General features: G+C 47.7%; 1 protein-coding gene across 1 annotated transcript in view; it reads left to right on the forward strand.

The window, feature by feature from the left end:
- The window catches only part of CEMIP (cell migration inducing hyaluronidase 1), a 167,637-nt gene that overhangs the window by 90,692 nt on the left and 52,480 nt on the right, over positions 1-24,465 (forward strand). The window contains exons 2-9 of the mRNA XM_049852799.1: positions 7,086-7,195; positions 11,620-11,760; positions 12,261-12,399; positions 13,113-13,349; positions 16,243-16,422; positions 19,975-20,045; positions 20,678-20,773; positions 22,128-22,249. Of these exons, the coding sequence (XP_049708756.1) occupies positions 7,102-7,195; positions 11,620-11,760; positions 12,261-12,399; positions 13,113-13,349; positions 16,243-16,422; positions 19,975-20,045; positions 20,678-20,773; positions 22,128-22,249 (1,080 nt within the window). The 5' untranslated portion in view covers positions 7,086-7,101. The remainder of the gene's footprint in view (positions 1-7,085; positions 7,196-11,619; positions 11,761-12,260; positions 12,400-13,112; positions 13,350-16,242; positions 16,423-19,974; positions 20,046-20,677; positions 20,774-22,127; positions 22,250-24,465) is intronic.

The following is a 24,465-nucleotide window of genomic DNA, read 5'->3' on the forward strand; positions in this document are numbered from 1 at the left end:
AGCTCCACTTTCCTTGAATGTGAAGGGTAAATAAGGCCCCTCCTGGAATGAAAGGATGAACCAGGCTACAAAGTAGACCTTCCCTTCTCCACCCCCCTGAGCTCTGAGGTTGAAGGAATCCAGGACCCCCATCCCTGTATTCTCTCCAGCCAGCAGGCATACTAGTTCAGGGCTGATGCCCCCACAGCCCTGGGAATCGGGACGCTGCCTGGCATTTCTGCCACGCTTCATCTTATACAGGCAGGAACCTTGCCTGGAACCAAGCATGTGGCACCCACGATGTCGTATTTGTGTTTTTGCCCCAGGCCATAAATATATTGCCCCTTTGGGAGGGTGGAGGAGCTTCCTGCTTAAGACTTTGAAAAAGCATTTCTTGTTCAGATGTACCTCTCAACCGATGATGAAGGGTCAACAATTTAAACAGGTTACATACAAATCTCGTTTAGTAAGGCAAGCTGGGGACCAGGTGCAGCAGGCAGTGGACAGCAGGCTAGCAAATCATGGAGGTGGTGATAAGTGAATATTTATGGAGTGTTACCCTGGGCTAGCCACTCTGCCATGTCATATCATCTCATGCCATCCACCAGCCCTATATGGCAGCAGCTTTTATGCCCCCATTTTACAGCTGAGGGGACTGAGGATTAGGTTGTTAAATGGTTTGGACAAAGTCACACAGCTCTTAAGCTGTAGGTCCAAGATTCAAGTTTGGTTCTACCTTGTGACGAAACCTGAGTTGAATGTTCATGAGGTTGACACCGAACTGCGGATTGATCTTTTGAACTAAATTAACACTCCGAACTGTTGTTGCTGTTGTTTGTTGCCATGAGTTGGCTCCGACTCATAGCGATCCTGTGTACAGCAGAAGAAAATGTTGCCCGGTCCTGTGCCATCTTCATGGTCATTGCTATGCTCCAGTCCATTGTCGAGGCCACTGTGTGTTTTGAGTGCCTTCCAACCTGGGAGGCTCATCTTCCAGCATTGCACTGGGTGATATTCTGTTGTGATCCATAGGTTTTCACTGGCTGGTTTTTGGAAGTATATTGCCAGGCCTTTCTTCCTAGTCTATCTTAGTCTGGAAACTCTGCTAAAACCTGCCCACCATGGGTGACCCTGCCAGTATTTGATATACCAGTGGCATAGCTTCCAGGATCACAGCCACATGCAAGCCACCACAGTACAACAAATCGACCCTTTTAACTTCTCGTTCTCAAACTTGAACTGTATCAGAATCACCTGGACAGCTTGTTAAACCACAGAATGGTGGGCAGTTTTGGGTTCACTAGGGCAGTAGATCCGGGGTAGGGCCGAGAATCTACATTTCTAGCAGGTGATACTGATTCTGCTGGTCCAGCAACACCACCATGAAAACCACTGCTCCGAACCAAGCTATAGCTCTAGTTTGGATTTTCTAAACTACACTGAGCAGCAAGGCTCTAAAACCAGCACTGTCCAATAGAAGTTTCTGCAATGATGGAATGTTCTAGATCTGCATTATCCAATGGGGCAGCCACTAGCCACATGTGACTATTGAGCACTTCAAATGTGTTTGGCATAGCTACATGTGACTTGTGACTGTAACTGCGGCTCAACTACTTGTACTCGTGTGTTGAAAGTCAAGTGAATAATTAAGAGTTGACTCTGTTGGGAGATACCTGGTTTGCTGGGAAGGTCACGCTCATAATTTAGCCATTGGCACCTATTTGAGAAGCAGTGTGCCCATGGAGAGGGGACTGGGAGATCCTCGTGGGCAGGGCTCTTACCTTCCTGTCCCATCTACAGAGCACAGTCAGCATATGAGCTGAATGGATGGGATGGAAGAATGGTTGCCAGGGCTGCAGTTGGCAAAGGCTTGGAAGCTTCCAGCCTCTATAATTGACTGGATGGCATGATGAGGGATTTAGACTTCACGGCAGAGCAGGGCTGGGCAGGGTTTGCTCCGATGTGCTTGTGGGTGGGGGGTGGGGTCCATGATGGGGAGTCTCTGTTATCACCAGGAAACTGCAGCATCTCTCATCTTAGGCTCTGCAGGTGGCCCCCAGTGGGAATTTCCCATATCAAAGGAAATGTTTCGTTTGGTAAAGATAATTAATACTCTATGGGTACATATAAAGGGTACCTGAGACATGTATTTACTCTCCAAACTGTGACTTAAAATGATGTCTCCATGGAACAGAGGCAGGAATGGATGGGCTCCATCTGCCCCTCTCTCCCACTTTCTCCCAAGCAAGCAGGGTGGTCAGGAAGATGACACATGTCCCGTAATGTGGGGTCAAGGAATGGCCCCAAACAGCAATTCTCGGATCACACGTTGGTTGCTCCTGATCAGCATGAGTGACTGTCTTCTACTCTGTGGGCCTCAGTTTGCTCATCTGTAAAATGGGGAGGGTGGAGATTGAACTAGATCCTTGCTGCTCAAAGTGTGATCCACAGACCAGCAGCATTGTCACCTGGGAGCTTGTGAGAAATGCATAGGACAGTGACCTTCGTATGCAGTATCTTATTTAACCTTCACAAGGACCCTGGAGTTTAGAGTCCATCACTCCAGTATTATACATGAAAGAAATGAGGCCTGGAGTAGCTGGTTTTCCCAATGTAAGTTATGAGGCTGGGCTTCGAACCCAAGGCCTTTATGACTGTGAAGCCTAGGCTCTTGGCCACCACAGTGTTCTGCTGATGCTGAGCTGAGTCTTGTCTAGATTTGCCTGGAGCAAGAAGTGCCCTTATGCAGGTGTGACAAGGTGTCTTAGTCATCTAGTGGTGCTATAGCAGAAATACCACAAGTAGATGGTTTTAATGGAGAGTTTATTCTCTCACAGTCAGTAGGCTAGAAGTCTGAATTCAGGGCGCTGGCTCCAGGGGAAGGATTTCTATCTCTGTCAGCTCTAGAGGAAGGTTCTTGTCATCAGTCTTCCCTTGGTCTGGGAGCATCTCAGGGCAGGAACCTTAGGTCCAAAGGTCACGCTTTGCTCCTGGTGCTGCTTTCTTGGTGGTATGTGGTTCCCAGCTCTCTGCTTGCTTCCCTTTCTTTTTCTCTCTGGACAGATGAAAGGTGGTGAAGGCCACACCCCAGGGAAACTCCCTTTACTTTGGATCAGGGAAGTGACCTTAGCAAGGGAGTTAGGATCCCACCCTAACCCTCTTTAACAGAAAATTACAATCACAAAATGGAAGACAACCACACAACGTGGGGAATCATGGCCCAGACAAATTGATAAAAACATTTTTGGGGGGACACAATTCAATCCATGACAGAAGGGGAGAGGTGTCTATCCCCATTTGGCCTCACTCTCACCCCAAGAAACAAGCTTCCCAGATCACCCTGGAGGTCTCAGCTCACTTCCTGCTTTGGAACTTAAGCTATCTCTTCCCCTCTTCTTCCTCCGGGTTTTCATCAGACAATCCCCAAAGAAGTCTTGGCTCCTGAAATCTCATCCCCGTGGGGCCCGGCATGCCATGGGGCATGCTCTTGCTAGTTCTGTTGCTTTGGGAGGACTGAGCAAGGACTCGCCTCTCTGGAGCCTTGTGTAACACTCTGCTCCTCTTGCTGTGCAGGTGACCAGCCCTGGACTTCGGGCAGCTCTGGCCAGGACCACCTGAAGGAAGAGCAAAGACCCAGATGCCTGCTGTGTGATGGCAGCAATGAGAAACAGGAACAGACATGAGCAGCAAAGCCTCTGGCTCCCGCTTTGGGCCTGCCTATCCCTGGCCCTGTGAGGCCTGGCAAACAGAGACCAAGAGGCAGCTGAACTTGGGAAGTGCTGAGCTCCTGGAAAACTTAGCTTGTTATTGTGAAGACTTGTGGAATATCCTGAAGCGCTGGCCTTCCAAAAAGGGTGTCGGCATTCTTCTTTCTCACAGGCTTGCTGAAGGGCTTCACCGCACCCTCCGAGGAAGGAGCTGGGGCTCAGGGCCATTGAGAGACCATCTGGAGCAGCCCTCTAACCCAGCAAGGGCAGCGGCCAGCCAGCCCCAATCCAACAGCTTCCTGATGAGATTGCTAGCATTATTAGCCAGTGTGCAGACTTCTGAGGCCTTCAACAGCTGGGAACCAATTCAAGATTGTATCTTGCCAGCCGGAGAACCCGAGTCCGACTTCCCATTGCCAGAAAGCTTTTAAAAGCCAACTGAGAAATTCTTGGTGAAGAATTCCCAATGAAATTTGAGAACCTCTTGGGATTCATTTTGCCAGAATGTTTCCCAGACTTACGGACTCTGGTGCTGGGAAGCCCCTCATGGACAAGCAAGCATGGATGATCACTCACTCAGTGATGTGGGGCTCACCTCTCTGGGCAGGGAGACTTCCCTGCCTCCTATGGCTCTGACATAGCTGGGTGGCAGCAGAAGCCTCTTCAACGTTAGGAAAAAGGGATTTGAACGTTATTCTCTCCAAGTGGCATTTGTTTTTCTATCCATCCAGAAAGTGAGGTTTTTTTGGTCTTTGAAGTTATCTATGATAAGGTCCCTTAGTGGCACAGTCTGCACTCGACTACTAACCTAAAGGTGGCAATTTGAACCTACCCAGTGGCACCACAGAAGAAAGGCCTGGCAATCTGCTTCTGTAAAGATTACTGCCAAGAAAACCCTGTGGGGCAGTTCTACTCTGTACCACATGGAGTTGCCATGAGTCGGGATCGACTCCATGGCAACAAGTTTGGTTTTTGTTTTTTTGATATTATATCAGAAGATATCAGAGCTTAAAAGCCCATGTGTACCAACCTTCCCACTCGGCACATGGGAAGTCTGAGGCCCACAGGAGGAAATGGCTTGGCGAGGGTCCCTTAGGACAGGCTAGGTGCCCACACCCATACTGCTGCCCGTACCCTACTGCATCCCGTCTTGGTGCCTGTCATATTTCTTTACTAAGCTAAGATGCTAGCTTATGGCCCAAAGGCACAATTTCCTTTCTGAGAGGCCCCAGGTTGATCTGGGGCTTCTTGGCAGCACACAACAAACTGCCTTTGGTTTTTCCAAGCTGATCAGGACTTGAGAGCAGGGCTGTGGCTTTCCCCTGAGGGCTCTGAAAGCACTCCTGTCCCGGGTTTCTCCTCCTTTCTATTGCAAGAGTCATGAAAGTGAACACTCCTTTTCTGAGGACCATGAGAAAGCAGCCATCCCCAGATGCTGCAATGCGTGACTTCAGCAATCTGCAGAAATGACTAGAATGGGCTCTGTTGTCGGCAGATCAGACCTGGGCCCAGGCAAGGTGCCCGTTATTAGGACACCACCAGCATTGATTCTGAGAGTATCGTTTCCTCCCTCTCTGGGCTCCCCAAGCACACCCGAGTGAGATATATCAGGCAAAGGGCCCCGCTTGGGCTCCCGTTTCTGGCCCCTCCTACCCACCCCAGCTAGCCAAGCAAACACACAGAGCTCGGCTTTGAGCTGAGAGGTCAGGGATGATCAGATTTGTCGCTGAACTAGTTTAAAGAGAGGAACCTGTGTCGGCTGAGATAGATGTTGGCCCCTCAGTCAGTGTGGGAGAATATCTGTTTCTGGGCACAATAATAGTCATACTCAGAGGAGGATTTGAGGGATGGGCATAGAAGCCGGAGCTCGCCACTTCCAACATCCAGTCTAGCTAAGCTCTGTGTGTGCCACATATAACTTGAATGCAGATGTTTCTCCAAACAGCATTATACACCCACTCCTTACTTATCAATATGGTTAGCTTCCAAAGACCAGGTTGTTATGTGAAAATCAGCATTGCATGAAAATGGAGAATGACCACATCAGATCACAAAGTGGAAGATGACTACATCATTACATATCTGCCAAATTACATCATTACATAACTACCAAACCACTGAGAATCATGGCCCAGCCAAGTTGATACATAACCTTTACCATCGTAGCCAGCATTACTCTTGCCTTGCACCTCCATGTTTGTTACTGCCATACATATGTTGTTAACGCACAAAATAGATAGTAGATTTTTTACTATTGTTGTAAATTTGAAATGTCGGGTAATGAGATAGTCAATAAGTGAGGAGTAGGCATAATTTGAAAGGGAAATCTTGTATCTTTTCTTTAAAGTTCCTGTTTTCTGGCTTATTTAGATAGATTCTCATAACCACATTCTGTATTAGTTAAAGGAAAAAGTGTAAGAGTGGCTTTAATAAAATAGAAGCTTAATTCTCTCTCACATAAAAATAAATCCATAGATAGCCAGTTTAGAGCTCTCCTCAGGGTCAAGGCCCCAGTTCTTTCCATTTGCTTTGCCACCACAGGGTCCAAGATAGCTGCTGAAGATCCAGCCATCTTATCTGCATTCCAATCAGCAGGGAGGAAGAACAAGGGAAGCAAGGCACTTACCTTCCCTTAAGGACATTTCTTTGGATACACACTATACTTCTGCTAGACTTGGCCAAAACTTAATTCCAAGGCCCCAACTAACTGCAAGGGAGACTGGAAAATGTGGTCTTTATTCTAGGCAGCCAAGTGCCCTGATAAAAACTGGGGATTTTGTTACTGAGGAAGGAGGGTAGAATGGATATTGGGGGTAATCATCTATCTCTGCCCCACCTTCCTCTTGGGTGGGCAATCTGAAGAGGACTTATAACGTACATATTTAGGAGTTCAATTATTATGCTCCAAGACTGGTCTCAGAAGCATAGACTGTTAAAGGTCTGACTGTTAAAAGTCAGTCCACAGATTAGGAAACTGAGGCCCAGAAAATTTAAACAGATCAGCTGAGATCACAAGGCAGATTGGCAGGATCGAATTCTGAGCTTATGTTTGGGGGTGGGGGGGGGTATTTTTCATCGTCTCTGTTTCTTAACTTAAGAAAAAAGGTTTCATTCTGGGGGGATGGGGAGGAAGCTTGAGCTCCAAGAATGAAATTCCATCCCTCTCTGGGTCTCTGAGCTTCAGGACACAGGCAGGATGAGGGCAGAACTTCCTGGCCTGATCTGCCCGGCCCTGGGTTGTGGCAGCCGCAGGAGGCCGCTGGGAGGGCTCTGCATGGACTGCTCCGTCTGTCGCCTCTGGTTCTGTGTGTGCACGTGGTCCTGTCTGTCTCCGGGTCTGCACACTGACCTGGGCCCTGCCCAGTTTGCACATCTGACCTCAGCGTGCTTGCATTTCAGGGAGCGCTCTGCCGCCATGGGAGCTTCTGGAAGGCCGAGCTGCCGCTCCAGGGCGATGCTGACCATCAGCTGGCTCATCCTGGCCAGCTTCCCTGGGGCCATACACACAGGTGAGCCATCACACAGCAGTGGGGCCCCCACATCTCAGCGTGGAAGGGTATACAGCCCCTCAGTGAAGCAGTGCTGCTGGGGCCAGGGGAAGGAGCCGTGGGGTCAGAGTCAGGTTCTGACTCGTCCTTGCTAACTCAGTAATCCCGGGAAAGTCTCATGCTGGGCTCCAGTTTCATCATCCACAAAATGGTGGGTTAGACTAAACCAGGAGGTACAAACTCAGTGCCTACAGGAGGCGGGCTCGTGGCATCAATGGGTGAAGCTGATCAAATGTAGACTGTGGTCACTGGACCCCTCTAAAGGGGCACCCACTTCTCAGCTCTGGCCAGTGCTGCTGTGCAGGAATGTGGTTCTGTGTTGCAGCATCTTCTGAAGTTTGAGAGGCCAGAAATCTAAATTTTTAGGTAAAAGCTCTCTACTTTTTAAAGGTTGGTGATGAATTCAAATTTTCATAACTACTCTGGAAGGGGGCCAGAAAAAAACACCCCACATATCTGCGAGCTGGCTAGCCACCCCTGAGGCTCCTGATCTCAGTGATTCCCGCCTCCTTTGGCACCATAAGATTAGGGTATGTTAAAGCACGTTGTAAGCTGTACAAGGGTTAGGTCTACTTTTCCAATCTCAATATCTTTAACTTTTTCTTTGAGTGATATTGAATTAATATCCAGAAACACAAAGCAAATTTTCCTGGGCTTTAGGAAACAGGAATCAAATAAATCAAACCTGGGGTGGAAGGTAAGAAATGGGGGACAATTTCTAAATTTTGAATGGGAACTTTGTGACATTACCGTTGGAGTCCCTGGGTGATACAAACAGTTAACACAGTCGGCTGCTAACTGAAACGATGGAGGTTCAAGGTGACCCAGAGGCATCTCAGAGGGAAGGCCTGGTGATCTACGTCTGAAAAACCAGCCACTGGAAACCCTGTGGAGCACGGTTCTGTTCTGGCACACGTGGGGTCGCCCTGAGTCAGCAATGACTCAACGGCAACGGGTTTTTAATATTACCATCACTGTTGATTGCTCTTTTTTCAAAAAATGCTGCTGTTATTAATTGGCGTTGATGCTTTTCTACGATAAGAATGAAGGGCTGTACATTGTAATATCTTTTGCTTTTCTCAACCCACTGATGGAAGGAAGTATCTGGAATCCTAACCAGTGAAATTCCTTCAATGTGATTACTTGTAGGATCTTTCCAATCCTTACAGGACATAGCAAGCAACCAATATTTTAACGTTTGATGCGGTAATGGACAATGTCACCCGAATTCATTCATCTATCCTTGAGCCATTTATTCCATTAACAAACACAAAGGACATGTTAACGGCGTGCTAGGTGCTGGGTTTTGGTTTATCCTTTGGAGTGATCCACCTCAGGGCCTCGGGGAAGCATAATCAGGTACTTCGCTGGGTGTTTCCTCCCACGTCCTGGCCATCTCACTTGCCATTTGGGCAAAAGCCATTTGGAAAGGAGGCAGGGCCCTTGGTTCCCTCTGCTCTGTAGGAGGATGGAGAAGCAGGCAGGCTCCCAGCAGGTCTGCCTGTTCACTCTCTGTCCTATGTGGTGTGTCCCTTCCTGAGACAGCACTGGCTGCTGTCGTGGGGAGATTCAGCGAGGGTGCTGACCATTTCCAGCCCCTCACCGATTTCTGCAAGTAAAAACCCTCTGTCAGATGATCTCCACCAAGAGCCAAACATCCAGCTCCAACGAAGGATTGTCTATCCCAGGCTGAACTTGTCATTGCTGGGCTTGAGCTGTGGTGCAGAGCTAGGACCTGTGCCTCTGGTGACGGGAAAGCCTGCGGGGTCAGACTGATCACCTCCAAGTCCAGCTGTGAAGTCTGACGCAAACTTGTGTCCTTAAAAGGGGCAGTCGAGAAACGTAGACTGTAGGACACCTTGAGGCTTTGTCTGGTGGACTGGAGTGGTTTCTTCCCAGCATGCTCATGGCTCCTTGCCTGGCCCTCTGGCCTGGCTGGTCGACCACATGTGCTTCCCACACGCTGGGGAAACTGACATGCCAGGTCCAGGACCAGCTGGAGGGCAGCCCAGGGCCCTCAGTCCCCTCTGCTGAAAACCAGCTGTGCACTTGACCCGATCTGGAGGCAAGTGCAGGGATGGGCATTGGCTCTCAGAGCCCTTCAGCTGGGCAGGGGCTCTGGAGCCCCCACCCCATGACCACCCTTGATTGTTGAGTTCTGAGGCAGACAGCCACCCCTGCCCATCCCAGCAGCTTGCCGTGGCCCTGCTCTTACATTAAAATGGAAAGCCCCGAATGAGCAGCCCTGCAGTGTTTCATCTTATTGCCACAGCTTAAGCCCCTTGGGGTTTACAACAGCTGGAAGAGCTGCTTGAGTAAAAGCCCAAGAAACGCGAAACTCTCTTCTTAATGAAAGAGATCCAGGGCCACGTTAGGCCTGACAGCGAGCAGATGGAGCATAAAGGAGGGGTGTTTTGAGGATGAGGAATGAGTTCACTTAGCAAACATGCCACTGAGTGCCTGCACCACTCTAGGCAGGAGAGAGAAGAAGGCTAGTCCCTGCCTCCTGATGGGCAAAGAAGCCGCTGCAATGCAATTGGGCATAGGGGGTCCATATCAGGTACTGTTAGGTATAGAGAGGGACAACCCCCTTCCAGTTCTTTGAGATAGATAAATATGGGACAGATACTCTTACCCCAGAGATAAAGGAATAGAAATCAAGTAACATGAGAACTGGCAGGCCAGTAATGTCACTGAAGCCAGATCCTTCCTGAGGTCCCAGTGCCATCTTGTAGATACTGGTCACTGCATCCACTTTGCTGGAGGGACGTGGCCTCCTTGAGCTCCCTTCTCAGGGCCTGAGCTGTGGATTGTGCTTCCATTCCTTCCTGGACCTCCCCCAGTGCCTTCCTCATCTGAAACCTTGCCCTTGCGGTGGGCACCTCCCCACCTCTCCATTCCCCGCCCCAGGTTATTCTGGAGTCTACTGTTTCCTACTTCCTAGCTCTCTAGTGATGAAAGAAAGAGGGCATCAGGGCCTAGTCTCTGAGGTAATACATGCTCTCTCTCTCTCTTTTTTTTTTTCTCTCCCCCCCGCCCCGCCCCCCCATTGCCTCTTCCCACCTCTTTGCCTCTATGAATTTTTCTTTGCTATTCCAGGCGATTCTTCGAGTTTCTGAGCCCATCCTCCCACCTGCACCCCTCCATGGCACACTGCTGGATTACAGCCATGTTACCATATGAACACAGAGGGTCCTCACAGTGCTTCTGTTGGGACCAGGGGAAAAGTACTTCTCCAACACCCTCCACAGGGGCTTTTTAGATTCAACTAGATATTCACACTCATGAGGCAACCATTGGCCACACTTGGCATCAGACTCACGTTGGAAGATATGGGGTGAGAGACAGAGCCCGCCCTCAGGGCAGCATCAGGTGTTTCTGTTCCATGGGAGAGCCATTGCGGCAGTCCACACAGCCATTCAGAAACCAGTCTCTTTGGTTTCCCAGGTGATGGCTCAGGTGAGAAGAAACAATAGTGTCATTGGACAGGTGTGGGAACTGCCGTTGTTTAGAAGCCTCAGGCCCCACTGGAGATAGTATCTCTTATAATGACTCCAAAGGCATAAATTCCACCGTTCCTACAAAGGACATGCCCAAAGCAGGTACTTATTATTCATTTACTGTTCCCTACAGTTTAGAGGCCGCTTGCCAATTATTTGCTATAAGCAGTGTTGCTTGGTGACATAGTTTATGTTATAACCATCTTTCTCAGATTTCTAGGGGAACAGAGCTAGAACATTAACCAAAGGTCAAATTCTCATGCAGAAGGGGAAAGACTTTCCTTAACTCTTCAAACACTGCTTTCCAGGGGACAAAATGGCTTGGAGTCCGAGTAATTTAGGTAGATAATTGCATAACTTTAGATTTTGGAATGTCCTGAGGTATCAGCAGGTCTACCCTTTTTTTTACAAATGGGGAAACTGAGCCTAGAAAAAGGAAGTGACTTGTCCACGGATAAATGATGAACTAATGAAAGAGATGAAACTAGACCCCAAGGTTCCCGACTCCTGTACCGGGGGGTGTCTCCCTGGTCTCTAAGGCCTGGCTTTTAGCTCGAGAGGAGGCAGAATCCAGGGGTGAAGTGAATGGTTAAAGAGCTTGGCTGCTAATCAACAGGTTGGCAGTTCAAGTCCACCCAGAGGCACCTCAGAAGAAAAGCCTGGTGATCTACTTCTGAAAAATCAGCTATTGAAAACCCTATGGAACACAGTTCTACTCTGACACACGTGGGGTTACCATGAGTCAGAATTGGCTCAGTGGCAACTGGAGAGAGGATGCAGGGGCTGTGAAGCTGGCTGGGAGCTGCCTTGTGCTCTGTGGCAATCCTTGCTTGGTAAGATTGGTGGATGGGAGCTGTGACATCTCTTTGTCCTTGGCAATGACAGCTGAGTGCCCTGACCAGAGCCCTGAGCTTCAACCCTGGAGCCCTGGCCATGACCGGGACCACCACGTTTACATCGGCCAGGACAAGGCGCTGCTGCTCACCTCTTCTGCCACAGTCTACACCATCCACATCTCAGAGGGAGGTAAGCCAATCTGCCCCTCCCTCCTCCATTGCCTCAGAGCCTAGCAGATGGGATGCAGTTTGCCATAACTTCAGATGGACAGAACAAACATCATGTGCTTTGGGCTAATGTCAGAGCATCTGGCTTTTTGAGATAGCCATTAGCTCTGAGCCCTTAGGAATGGCTTGTCAGATGGCCAATCCTGTTGAAAGAAGCATTTCTAGAAGAAGTCGTTGTTGGTGCTCTGAGCAGTCTTGTGTATTTTACCTTTGGATGCTTGGTCATTGAATGCAGTGTCTGCAGTGATGGCAGGAAACCAGATGGGCTTATTGGCACATTGTGAGGAAGAAAGAAGAGAAAGGTAATTACTTGGGAGGAGAGCGAGCATTGAAATGTTCAAAAGAGGTGCCCTCTTGGCCTGCCTGGATGCGATGAGGGATTGGAGGGCTGCCCTTGGCTCTGCTGTGGTTTCACCCCTAACGCTGCTGTTCTGAAACCTCACCCCCTTCCTACCTCTACAGGAAAGCTAGTCATTAAAGACCACGATGAGCCAATTGTTCTGCGCACCCGGCACATCCTGATTGACGATGGAGGAGAACTGCATGCGGGGAGTGCCCACTGCCCTTTCCAAGGCAACTTCAGCATCGTTTTGTATGGAAGGTGAGTAGACAGCTTCCATGGGTCAAGTGCTATTCTTGGATCTGATGGGAAGGAGGCCTTCCAAAGGAGAGAGGGAGACTAGACGGCAAGGCTTATTGTAAGACAGGAATTGTCATTAGCGCCTGCCAGATCGCAATCATGAACAAGACAGACACGGTGGTTTGGATGAGCTGGAGAAGTACATGAGGGATTTTATTGATCGTGGTCTGGGTGCTGTGCTTACATTACGGTAGTCCGTGCCAGCTTCTCCACCACCTTCCAATCATGTCATGGCTCAGGGAGGCTCTGCGAGGTTTTGTTTAATAGGTTATGATGGACAAGATAAAGAAAAATTCCCTGCAGTACTTACCTCTGGCTGGGTTCCCTCTTTAAACAATTGAGAGTTCTAAGATGTGATAGGCAAGAATACACGAGCGTATGTGGTACCTGTCCCCGTCTGATACGGACCAAAATATAAGATAATTACAATTGAAAGAAGGGCCAACGTGTAAACCAATGACGAGCACGTCTGCTTGATTTTTTGGCCTCCTTTTTGTTGGGCTTAGGAAGAGCTGGTTGCTAACACTATCTTTGCTGACCTTATGTGATCACCAAAAGTGTGGCTGACTCTGTAGCAGTCACCATGGGAGATGGGAGCAATGACCGTCTCCTCTGGGTTCAGCACCTGGTGAGGAGATGAGCCGGCTGACTCTGGGAGCTGTTCTCTCTCATAGGGCTGATGAGGTTGTTCAGCCGGACCCTTACTTTGGCCTGAAGTACATTGGCGTTGGCAGAGGAGGCACCCTTGAGTTGCATGGACAGAAAAAGCTCTCCTGGACGTTTCTGAGCAAGACCCTTCGCCCAGGTGGCATGGAGGAAGGAGGCTATTTTTTTGAAAGGAGCTGGGGTCATCGTGGAGTCATTGTCCATGTCATTGACCCCAAGTCGGGGACGGTCATCCATTCTGACCGGTAAGCTTTGCCTTCACTTAAACACATACTCATTCATTCAACATGGACTTACTGAGCACATGGTCTAGCCAGACGCTGTTCTAGGTGCCGGAAGTATAACAGAGAATGACAGACAAAGAAGAAGTGCTCTCAAGGAGTCATAGTTCTCCCCAGGCATTTTCCTGATGAAGCCAAATTTAATGGGGGCGAGCCCACGCAAACACACACAACATAGTTTCAGATTCCAATTAGCAGGCCTAAGGGGGAAAGTCATAGGGAAATGGTGGAGCGCGGTAGAGAAGACCGCTTCACATAGGGTGGTCAGCGAAGACCAGCGGAAGGAAGAACCATTTGAGCTGAAAAGTGTGGAGTCAACATGAGTCAGGGAAAGTGTTCAAGCCAGTGGGGGACACAGCAAAGTGTGTGCAGAGGGACAGAGGTGAGAAAGAACATGACATTTTCAAAGAAGAACGGAAAGGCCACTAGAGATGCTGGAGTACAGTGAGCGATGGAAGAGCGACACACAGTAATGCTGGAGATGTAGGCAAGGGCAGAGTGGGACCTGGAAGGCCATGTGAGGAGGTGGGGTTTATGCTAAGTGGGATGGGAAGCCACCAGAGGACTTTAAGAAAGGGCATGGGATCTGGTTTAAAAGACTATTCTGGCTGCTGTGAGGAGAATGGATGGATTGTGGAGGGCAAAAGCCAAAACAGTGGGAATGGTTAGGAGGCTCCTTCAGTGGTCTAGGCAAGAGGTGGAGAGAAGTGGGTGGATTTGAGAGGCATTTAGAGGCAAAAGGGACAGGTCTTCCCTCCTTCCCCTCTCACCCTCTTCCCTGGCCCTGGTGTAAGCTGGCAGATGTTGTGCAGCTCAGCCTGCCCCTCAGACTCCTGGGGGTTCTTGTCCAGGCCCTATGGAGGCTGTCCCAGGCCACCCAGAGGGAAAGATCCACTGGGAAGGACACAGCTGAAACAGGAAAGTGGAGACAGCTATCCTGGAGCTCCTGGAGGAGGGGGACGTGGTGCTCCTCAGGAACAGGGCCCGAGCTGGTAGTGTCGACAGAGGTAGCAGGGGAGATAGCTGTGATACAGGATTGGGTTGGGCAGAGCTGAAGTGCTTCTGGTGCACACAGGACAGCCCTCTGGTGAATATTAGTAACAATAATACAACCAGTGCATAGCACCGTGTTTACTACTTTACCCAACATAAACGATTTAATCTTCATAAAAATCCTGTGAGGCAGATTCTGTTATTATCCCCATTAAAAAAAAAAAAAAAGCAATCTATCATTGCCATTGAGTAGATTTCAACTCATAGTGGCCCTATAGGACAGAGTAGAGCTGCCCCATAGGGTTTCCAAGGAGTGGCTGATGGATTTGAACTGCCAACCTTTTGGTTAGCAGCTGAGCTCTTAACCACTGTGCCACCAGGGTTCTGTTATACAGATGAAAATGCTGAGGCTTAGCTCAGAGAGGCTAAATTTGCTCAGAGTTACAAAGTTGGTAAGTGCGGGAGCTGGGATTCAAACCCAGGTCTGTGTAAACCCTTAACCAGCAAATAGCCCCCACTGGATCCCTGGTAACAGCCATCTGCGCCGGCCTGGGACTGGACAAACCCAAGCTCACAGGTAGCGATGGATGCCAGAATGAACAAGAATGACGCAGAGGATACCAGAAAGCGTCCACCTTCATGCAAGAGAGAGCAGGCTCCTCAAGTGTGTGCTGATTCCTTGGCACTACTTCCTAAATAAGTATGGTGTCATTCCTTGTAGTTCTCCAACTTCAAGCTTAATTCATCACTGAACTGGGTAAAAAGAAGTTATCCAGACAGCTGCAGTGGAGATTACAAAGACAGAATGCTTGCTCACTCCAAATCTTCTTGGCCTAAAGCGTGTAGCTACAGCCTCGAGAATCCGATAGCTAAATGCGTATGAGTAAATAAAGATACTACTCACACACACACACACACACACACGCACACACACACACGCACACACACACACACGCACACACATGGTTACCAGGTGGTGCAAATGATTAGGTGCTTGGCTGCAAACTGAAAGGTTGGCAGTTTGGAGCCACCCAAAGGCACCTTGAAAGAAAGCCTTGGTGATATTATTTCTGAAAAGTCAAAGCTATTGAAAATCCTGTGGAGCACAGTTCTACGTTGACTTACATGAGGTGGCCATAAGTTGGAGTTGACTTGATGGCAAAGTGTTTTTTTTCAGTTTGTGAAAGGTGGTGAGGATTTGATTAGATGGTGAAAAGGGGTCATTGAGTGAAGACAGGAGTGGGCATGTGGTGTGGTAATGGGCCACCGAGATGTGCTTGGTTTGCAGAAGACTCTTCTTGGGAAGTAATCATGGAAGATGAGGGGCCATAGACAGGGTGGGACCAGGTTATGCAAACACTTGAAAATCAGTTTGAGGTCTCAGGGACACCTATACAGTCACCACCCATACCACCATTGTTCTTTTCTTTCCAAAATCTTTTTGGCTGTCTATGCTGGCTTCTTTTCCTAGAGTCATTTTAGAACTATTTGGTTTGTTAGGTTCCAAGACAAATTCTTCTGGAGTTTCCATCGTAATTGCACAAAATCTTTATACTCACGTTGGGGAAAACCGAGGTCTTTACAAAATTGTGTCTGTCCTTTTGAAATTCTTCTCACCAGTGGTAGAAATTTTTTTTTTTTTTTAATTCTGTATTTTCTTGATGCTTTACGTGAATGAGGGTGGGTTACCTTTGTCAAGTTTGAGATGATCGTTTCTTGGTATAATAAAAGCTTCTTTCTTTAAAAATCACAGCTTTGGGCACCTTTGGATGGCATGTCAGTTGTTTCCATAAAGATGAGCTTAGACCTCTCTTTTGTGGCTACTGTCAAGACAATTAAAATCCCTTCTCTCTGCCCTTTTGAGGTTTGACACCTATAGGTCCAAGAAAGAGAGCGAACGTCTGGTCCAGTATCTGAACGCGGTGCCCAATGGCCGAATCCTTTCTGTCGCGGTAAATGATGAAGGATCTCGAAACCTGGATGACACAGCCAGGAAGGCGATGACCAGACTGGGCAGCAAACACTTCCTGCACCTTGGATTCAGGTACTGTCCAGCCCTTTCTCCTCCCCAAGCTCCAAAGCACTGAAGTAACGCCATGCCACCTAGAATCGACCTTCCCCTTCTTTTTGCCTTGGAGTCCCTGGGTGATGCAAACAGTTAATGCGCTCAGCTGCTAACTGAAAGGTTGGCGGTTCGAGTCCACCCAGAGGTGCCTCAGAGGAAAGGCCTGGTGATCTACGTCCCCAAAATCAGCCATTGAAAATCCTATGGAGCACGGTTCAACTCTGACACACATGCGGTCACCATTAATCAGAATCAACTCAGTGATGCCTGATTTTTTTCCTTTCCCCATGGCCACACAGCTCTAAGTGGTAGCAGAGGGAGATGCAGACACACTCTCTGCTTTAGACACGCTTGGGGCTTGTTCTTAAAAGGGAGTCTTTTTCTTAGCATTAAAAAATTTTTTTTATTGTAGTAAAATACGTATAACAAAATTTGCCATTTTAACCATTTTTTTAAATGTACGAATCAATGGCATTAATTACATTGACCATGTTGAGCAACCTGCACCATTATGTATTTCCAGAACTTTTTTTTCACCCTTAACAGAAACTCAGTGCTCTCTAAGCAACGACTCCCCTCCACCCACTCGCCCGCCTGCCCCTGGTAACTGCTAATAAACTTTGGACTCTGTGCATTGCCTATTCTAGATAGTTCATATAATAAAATAATAGGATCATAATATTTCAAAGTTCATCAATGTCATGGCATGTATCGGAATTTCATTTCTCTTTATGGCTGAGTCATATTCCATGGTCTGTGTGGACCGCATGTTGTATATCCATTCATCTGTTGAAGGATGCTTGGGTTCTTTCCACCTTTTGGCTATTGTGAATAAGTTGCAATGAATATCAGGGTACAAGCATCTGTTTTAGTCTCTGTATTGAAGTCTTTTGGGTATATATCTGGGAGTGGAATTGCTGGGTCATATGGTAGTTCTATGTCTAACCTTTTGAGGAACTGTTTTTCCTTACAAGCATATTCCTAAGCAAAATTTCTCTCTTTATATGAACTCATTCATTCAATCAGCCACTTAAAAAATACTCATTGAGCACCTACTGTATGCATGAGCCATGCCTTAGACGTGGAGCTAATGTAGCTAGTTGCCCTTCTTTGGCAATAAGAGTACCCCTGGTCATGTTGTGCTTCGGGGATTGGCAGACAATTATTTATAGATTATGCGAAGTGCCTCTGGCCAGCCAAAGACCCAAAGAAAAGTCATTTTGATGTACTCTAGTGTGTGTTTCATTTGCCTCAGATTGTAGCATCACGCCTGCGTTTGGCATGCACGCACATCGGCACCAAGAGGGCTCTGCTTGACCCCCAGTAACAGCACCTTTTTATCTTGTTGAATCAGGTCTGAGCTCAGTAGAAAGTAGAGATGATCTGTTCATAGCTGTTCGGAGGTTGTGACATCCCTCCCTTCAGCTCCCAAGATCATGGGCAAGATGAAGGCAGGCCAGAGCCTTTTCTGGGCTCAGAGCAAAGGCGTGTTCCTGGCTGCCCAGAGATTCCCCAGGAAGGGATGGGCACTCCAGGTTCCAGGGTGCACTCTCCAACAGCTCAGGGCTGCTCCTTTGGGAAGGGTTTGGGCAGGATACCCAAGCAGCCAAAGATGACAAAGATGGCTTGGCATTGCCAGACTTCTTTGTTAGCAAAAAGTAAGGGTGCCTCCATTTTGCCATTTTATAAAAACAAAAAGACCAAGATGGAGAGAACTGTAGAGGGGCCTGGCTACTTGAGGCCTCGGCAGAAGAAGGCAGTGGCTAAGGGCCCAGGACCTGCTTGCTTTGAGTCTGGGCCATACCTCCTACCAGGTATGACTGCAGGCAAGCGACTCACCCTCTGCGTGAATCACCCAAACAGTGATATGTCAGGGACCATCTCAAAGAGTGTTGGGAGGAGTAAATGTGATAATATATGCAAAATATTTGCCATGGTGCCTGGCACAGAATGAGCACTTAATAAATGTTAGCAAGTACTCTTTCCTTATGAACCAAGAGTCATAGAAGGGCTGATACTCGCCATGTTTTATCATAGACATCTGCACGGCTAGAGTATGTAGGTCAGCAGGAATTGAATATTTATCTCTTATTTGTATGTTGTCGTCGTCATGTGCCGTCAAGTCAATTCTGACCCATAGCAACCCTAAAGGACAGAATAGAACTGCCCGCATAGGGATTCCTAGGCTGTGATCTTTATGGGAGCAGATCACCAGGTCTTTTTTCCTGCAGAGTGGCTGGTGGGTTCGAACTGCCAACCTTTCAGTTAGCAACTGAGCGCTTAACCATAGCACCACCAGGACTCCTTTCTTATTTGTATAGACACACACACTCTGAGTGACAAACTCAAAGCATCTAAAATCAGTGGAAGTCCTGAGACTTGGATTCTGTGCCCTTTATTCTTTCATTCGTTCATTCATAAGTGGCTATTGAGCAAATGTTGAGCCAGTATTGGCACGGGACACTATGCTAGACGGGGTGGGTGAACTGAGCTCTCCTGGGAACAATGATGGGGCATGAGAGAGCAAGGGAATGGGCAAGAGGCTCAAGTGGAGCTTCAGTGCAGGCTTGTGGGTGAGGATGAGGGCAAGCAGTTTTCCCACAGAGGGAGCAGTAGGTTCAAAGGCCCAGGGGTGAACATGTGGCTATTTTGAAAGAATGGAGACGTGCAGACAGCAGGGTATGACAGAGGGCGAGGGGTGAGCGGTGTGGCTGGGCAGACAGGCACAGGAGGGCCTTGTTTTCTCTGCCAAGGAGCTTGGTCTTCATCCAAGGGGCAATGGGGAGCCATTGAAGGATGTTAAGCAAGAGCATGACATAGTCAAATCCCCAACCCCAGTTAAACACCATCCAATAACAACTTACTGTCAACACAAGAGATCAAGACAAAAACATGAAAGATATTGGGGGACAAAAATCTATTGAGATCCTGTAGTAAGAGAGGAGCTGCATTAGGAATTATGGGGAAGACAAAAATGAGTAAGAAAACCTCCCTGCCCTATAGCAGTGCATGTTTTAATGGAAGAAAGACATGGGTGCCTATGTTTCCAAAATTTTAAACCTCCCTTTTCTCTACCCCTTCTCTTCAAGAGGAAGAGGGGTCTCTTTCTGAGGCTCAGTGCAGGCTCCCAGGTTGTCACATTAGCCTCTGGCATTTTCCTTGAGTTCAACTCAAGGGATGCTGCGCTTGAGAGAAAGAACCTTTCTCTCTTGGAACGTGTTTTCATAACGGAACTGGAGCACTTGCTTCAGGACGTAATTGACCCTGGCGGGTGGTACAGCAGGTCTGCTGGCTTGGTTGTTTATTTGTGATTCATGCCCCGTCTACTGCCAGAACAGAGCTGAAGAGGCTCACAACAAGCAAACACCAGGCAAACCAGGTGGCTAGAAAGCCCACACCAGGGCTTGCCAAGAGAGGCTCTGGTTTTTCTGAAGGAGAGAAGCCCAGTGAGTGAACTAATTCCCCCCAAACAACAGGGAGGGTACTTCTCAGTGGACTTTATTTATTTTGTTTTGTTTTGTGTTGTTTCAGACACCCTTGGAGTTTTCTAACTGTGAAAGGGAATCCCTCTTCTTCAGTTGAAGACCATATTGAATATCACGGTAATAAATGGTTGGCAAGAGCCCTGATTCTTTTTGGAGTCTCTCTAAATAATAGAATCGGGGTCTTTCTGAATGTCCCACTTCTGTGAAAACATAGTTGACCCATTTCCTAGCACCCAGTTGAATGACCAGCTGCTTAACTGGCCATGTTCCATGAAGGTGGCAAATGTCAATACTGATTGAAGGCCAATCACTCGAAATAATATTTACATTTTCAAAGAAGTCTTCATTGGCTTCATCCAAAACAAATCATGCTGGAAAGAGGAGACGTGGGACAGAGCCAGCAAGGATCATATTTTGAGCTAAAAAGACACTACGGACAGGCCGTTATCATTACCACGATAAAGGGTATGAGAGGTGCTGCTGGCTCTACTCCCCGAGAAGAACTAGTAAGAAATGATGGAACTCCAAAATTCTGGATTTGATGGAGCAATGCAACTAACCCTCCAAAACTGAAACAAAAGAAGGGACAATAATTTGCTTCCCAAGTAGAAAGATTTGCTTGGGACTCTTTTTTTTTTTTAAGGAAATGTCTCAAGATCTATGTGTAGGACGTTTTCTTGGCCTTGGAATTGCGCCCTTTTGAATTGTAGGGCCTGTCCTGTTGCTAAAGCCTCTGGTCTCTCTGACAGGACATCGTGGCTCCGCTGCCGCCCGGGTGTTTAAGCTGTTCCAGACGGAGCATGGGGAGCATTTCAACGTTTCTTCGTCCAGCGAGTGGGTTCAGGGTGAGTGCTCAAGACCTTGATAAAGCCTACCAGTGTGATAAAAGGCCAGGAATCACTGTCCTTGCAGAGCAAAATTTTTGCTCATGCGCTAACTGTTATTGTTGTTAGCCGTTGTTGAGTTGGCCTCCAACTCATGGTGACCCCATGCACAATGGAAGGAAATGCCACCTGGTCCTGCACCATCCCTGCGTTGGAGATTGGATTGCTATGATCCGTAAGATTTTCATTGGCTGAATTTTGGAAGTAGATGCCAGGCCTTTCTTCCTGGTCCATCTTAGTCTGGAAGCTCCACTGAAACTTGTTCAGCATCTTAGCAACGCCCAAGCCTCCACTGACAGACAGGTGGTGGCTGCACATGAGGTACATTGGCCAGGCATTGAACTTGGGTCTCCGTTACGGAAGGCAAGAACTCTACCGCTGAATCACCCCTGACACCGTTCTTGCACCAGGAGGACCCCTTAACTGTTTCATAGTCAGCTAGATTTGCAACTGAAGCTGTCTTTAATTAATCAAGCCACACTGGCAAATAGCCCAAAGGGAGGTTCCCATCTTGTTAAGATTTGAATTCCACCTCGGTTTGGGTCAAAGTCACTTAGTTTTGTTCATGGAATACCTTTTTTTTTTTTTTTCTATAGTATTTTATTTCTTAAACACAATCTGATACGAATAAGACTCAACATGTTAAGATGTGAAAAAAGCTGGGTGGGTATATGGATGTTGTAGCTCAGAATATCTTTTAAGAGCGAGACAATGGCACTGAGCAGGAGAAACAGACATGACTAGGTACCTTCAGGTACCTCACGCATGGTTGGGGCAGAAAGCAATCCTGGTGGCAATCCTTCGATAATAGTTTTACGGATGGATTTCGTTTTTCTCCTTTTTGTTCGTTTGCTTTTATAATTACAATAAAGGTACCAAGAATATATATTGTTTTTATAAAATAAGACAGTCAGTAAGAGGCGTTTTTAATTAAAAGGGAGTCCCTGGGTTGTGCAAATGGTTAACACACTCAGCTTCTAACCAAAAGGTTGGAAGTTTGGATCCACCCAGAGGCACTTTGGAAGAAAGGCCAGGCAATCCAAAAAATCAACCAGTGGAAACCCTGTGGCATACAGCTCTACTCTGACTCACATGAGGTCGCTGTGAATTGGAGTCGACCCCACGGCAAATGGTTTGCATTAAAAGGCGGGGAAATCGGCAAATGGTACTGGCAGGCCACCTGCCCCCAGCCGGGGGAACAACGTATAGATGATATTCAGTACCCATTTTGCTGAGGGTGCTTCGGGACTGCATTGGACATGACTTGCCCTCATGGACCCTTCCTGACTAACGTTGCTCTTTGCTTTCTGCCTAGATGTGGAGTGGACAGAGTGGTTCCATCATGATAAAGTGTCTCACACGAAAGATGGGGAGAAAATTTTAGACCTCCGGGCAGCTTACCCAGGGAAAATCTGCAACCGCCCCATTGATATACAGGTATGAAACCCACAATCATCAAGTCATCGTCAGGGCTTGCTTTTGAAGAAGACTCTATAGGTCACAACTGTTCTTGTCATGGAGTGAGTTGATTTTCCTGGCCTTTCTCTGAGACAGATAAGCCATTTACAGACTGAAGTTGAGGTACATTATGGGCTCCAGGCCTCATGGCTAGTGAGTTCCAATGCTAGGACTCAGATTCACTCCTGGATCTTACTTCAGAGTTCCTTTTCCTTCTCTTTAACCTGCTCTTTTAGCCATGGCTCAGACTGCCCTGACTCTTCAAGGCTAGGAGGACCTACTTTCCCCAGATTTCCTTGGGGGTGAGACCACATCAGGCCATCTATGTATCCCCACAGCAGCTGGCACAGAGGTGGGAGGTTAACCTGGTGCTTAAGAAAATATATTTGGAAGCCATAGAGATGTGAGTTTACATCCCAACTCTGTCACTTCTGAGTTGTGGCCTATCAGAAGGTTCAGGACTAAGGCCAGGCGAGTGTGAGAAGCCCAGGGCACAAAATTTATGGAGGCACTCCCTCTCAGGAGTAGATTCTGCACTTGCACAACACTGAGAGTGAGTGCCTTCTTAAATTTTATGCCCTGGGCTCCTCACTTGCTTCACCCTAGTCTGCAGCCCTAGAGAGATCAGTCACATGACTTAGCTTCTCAGTGCCTCTGTTGCCTCATGTGCAGAAATGCAGACAGTAGTTTTTCCCTCACGGGGTTGTTTTGTGGATTCAATGCAACAATACATGACGTGTCAGATCCATAGTGAGTGTTCAGTCAGTTTTTTAGTATTTTAAAATCATTTTTATTTTATTATTAATTTAATGATATTGAAGGAGCCCTGGTGGCACAGTGGTTAAGTGCTTGGCTGTTAACTGAAAGGTCCGCGGTTTGAACTCACCGGCTGCTCTGTGGGAGAAAGATGTGGCAGTATGCTTCTGTGAAGACTACAGCCTTGGAAACCCTATGGGGCAGTTCTATTCTGTCCTATAGGGCCGTTATGAGTCGGAATAGACTTGAAGCAATGGGTTTAGGTTTAAAATAATATTATTCATTATTTTATTGTTTTAAGGATCCCTGCTGGCGCAACAATTAAGCTCTTGGTTCCTAACCAAAAGGTTGGCGATTTGAACTCGCCTAGCAGCTCCGAGGGAGAAAGACCTGGCAATCAGCTCTCATAAAGATTACAGCATAGAAAACCCTGTGGGGGCAGTTCTCTGTCACATGGGATGGCTATGAGTTGAAATTAACTCGATGGCACCCAACAACACATTTTATTGTTATTAATTATCATCAATAACAATAAAATTGTGTCTATTTAAAGTGAAGGTCCATCTCACTGAATGGTGATAGAGACCTTTTTACTCTTCCTATCCCAAACTGAGGCCATCCTTCAGGATAGAAAAAGGGGGAGGAGGGGGAAGAGCAGAATCTAGCAGTTGTTCCCTTGATCGGTTTGTTGGATATTATACCTTGAAAACGTCCAGCTCCATTTGATGCTGTCCTTGGGCTCAGTTTGCAATGTTATGGGGTTCCCTACTGAAGAGCAGGTTGGCTTCAAAGGAGGATATCAGGCAATCAGAGGAGCTGATTCGACATTCAAGTGACCTTGAGTGTGCATCTGAACCCCTCTGAGCCTTGGAATTTTCCTCTAAGCGCGCATTTGCCACCCCTGCCTCTCTGTCTGCTGCAGAGACCACCTGAGACAGTGGGTGTGAGTGTGTTACTTGAAGGAAAGGGCTGAATTTTAATTGCAGCTGAAACTCCGATTTATGCGCTGGACTTTCAAGTCAAAGACAGTGCATATCTACTGGGTTCCAAACAATGTTTCCTAAAAAGTCCTTTCCTTTCCTTTTTTTTTAAGGTTGGTTATGCTACCCCTGGTGGTGTAGTGGTTAAGTGCTACAGCTGCTAACCATAGGGTCAGTAGTTTGAATCCGCCAGGCGCTCCTTGGAAACTCTATGGGGCAGCTCTACTCTGTCCTATAGGGTCGCTATGAGTCGGAAACGACTCGACGGCACTGGGTTTCTGGGTTTATGCTACCCCTCCCTATTTCCCCAGCCCTGGTCCCTTTGTTCTCTGTGCCAAAGGTGACAACAACTGCGGCCCTTGCTCTTAAACTGCATGTCTCTGAATGACAGTCACAGTCTTGATGCAGACACACCCTGGCTCCGGGATGAGCCCACCTTGCAGGGACCACCTTAGTCTG

This window comes from Elephas maximus, chromosome 13, assembly GCF_024166365.1.
Source record: "Elephas maximus indicus isolate mEleMax1 chromosome 13, mEleMax1 primary haplotype, whole genome shotgun sequence".
NCBI classification, from domain to species: Eukaryota; Metazoa; Chordata; class Mammalia; order Proboscidea; family Elephantidae; genus Elephas; species Elephas maximus.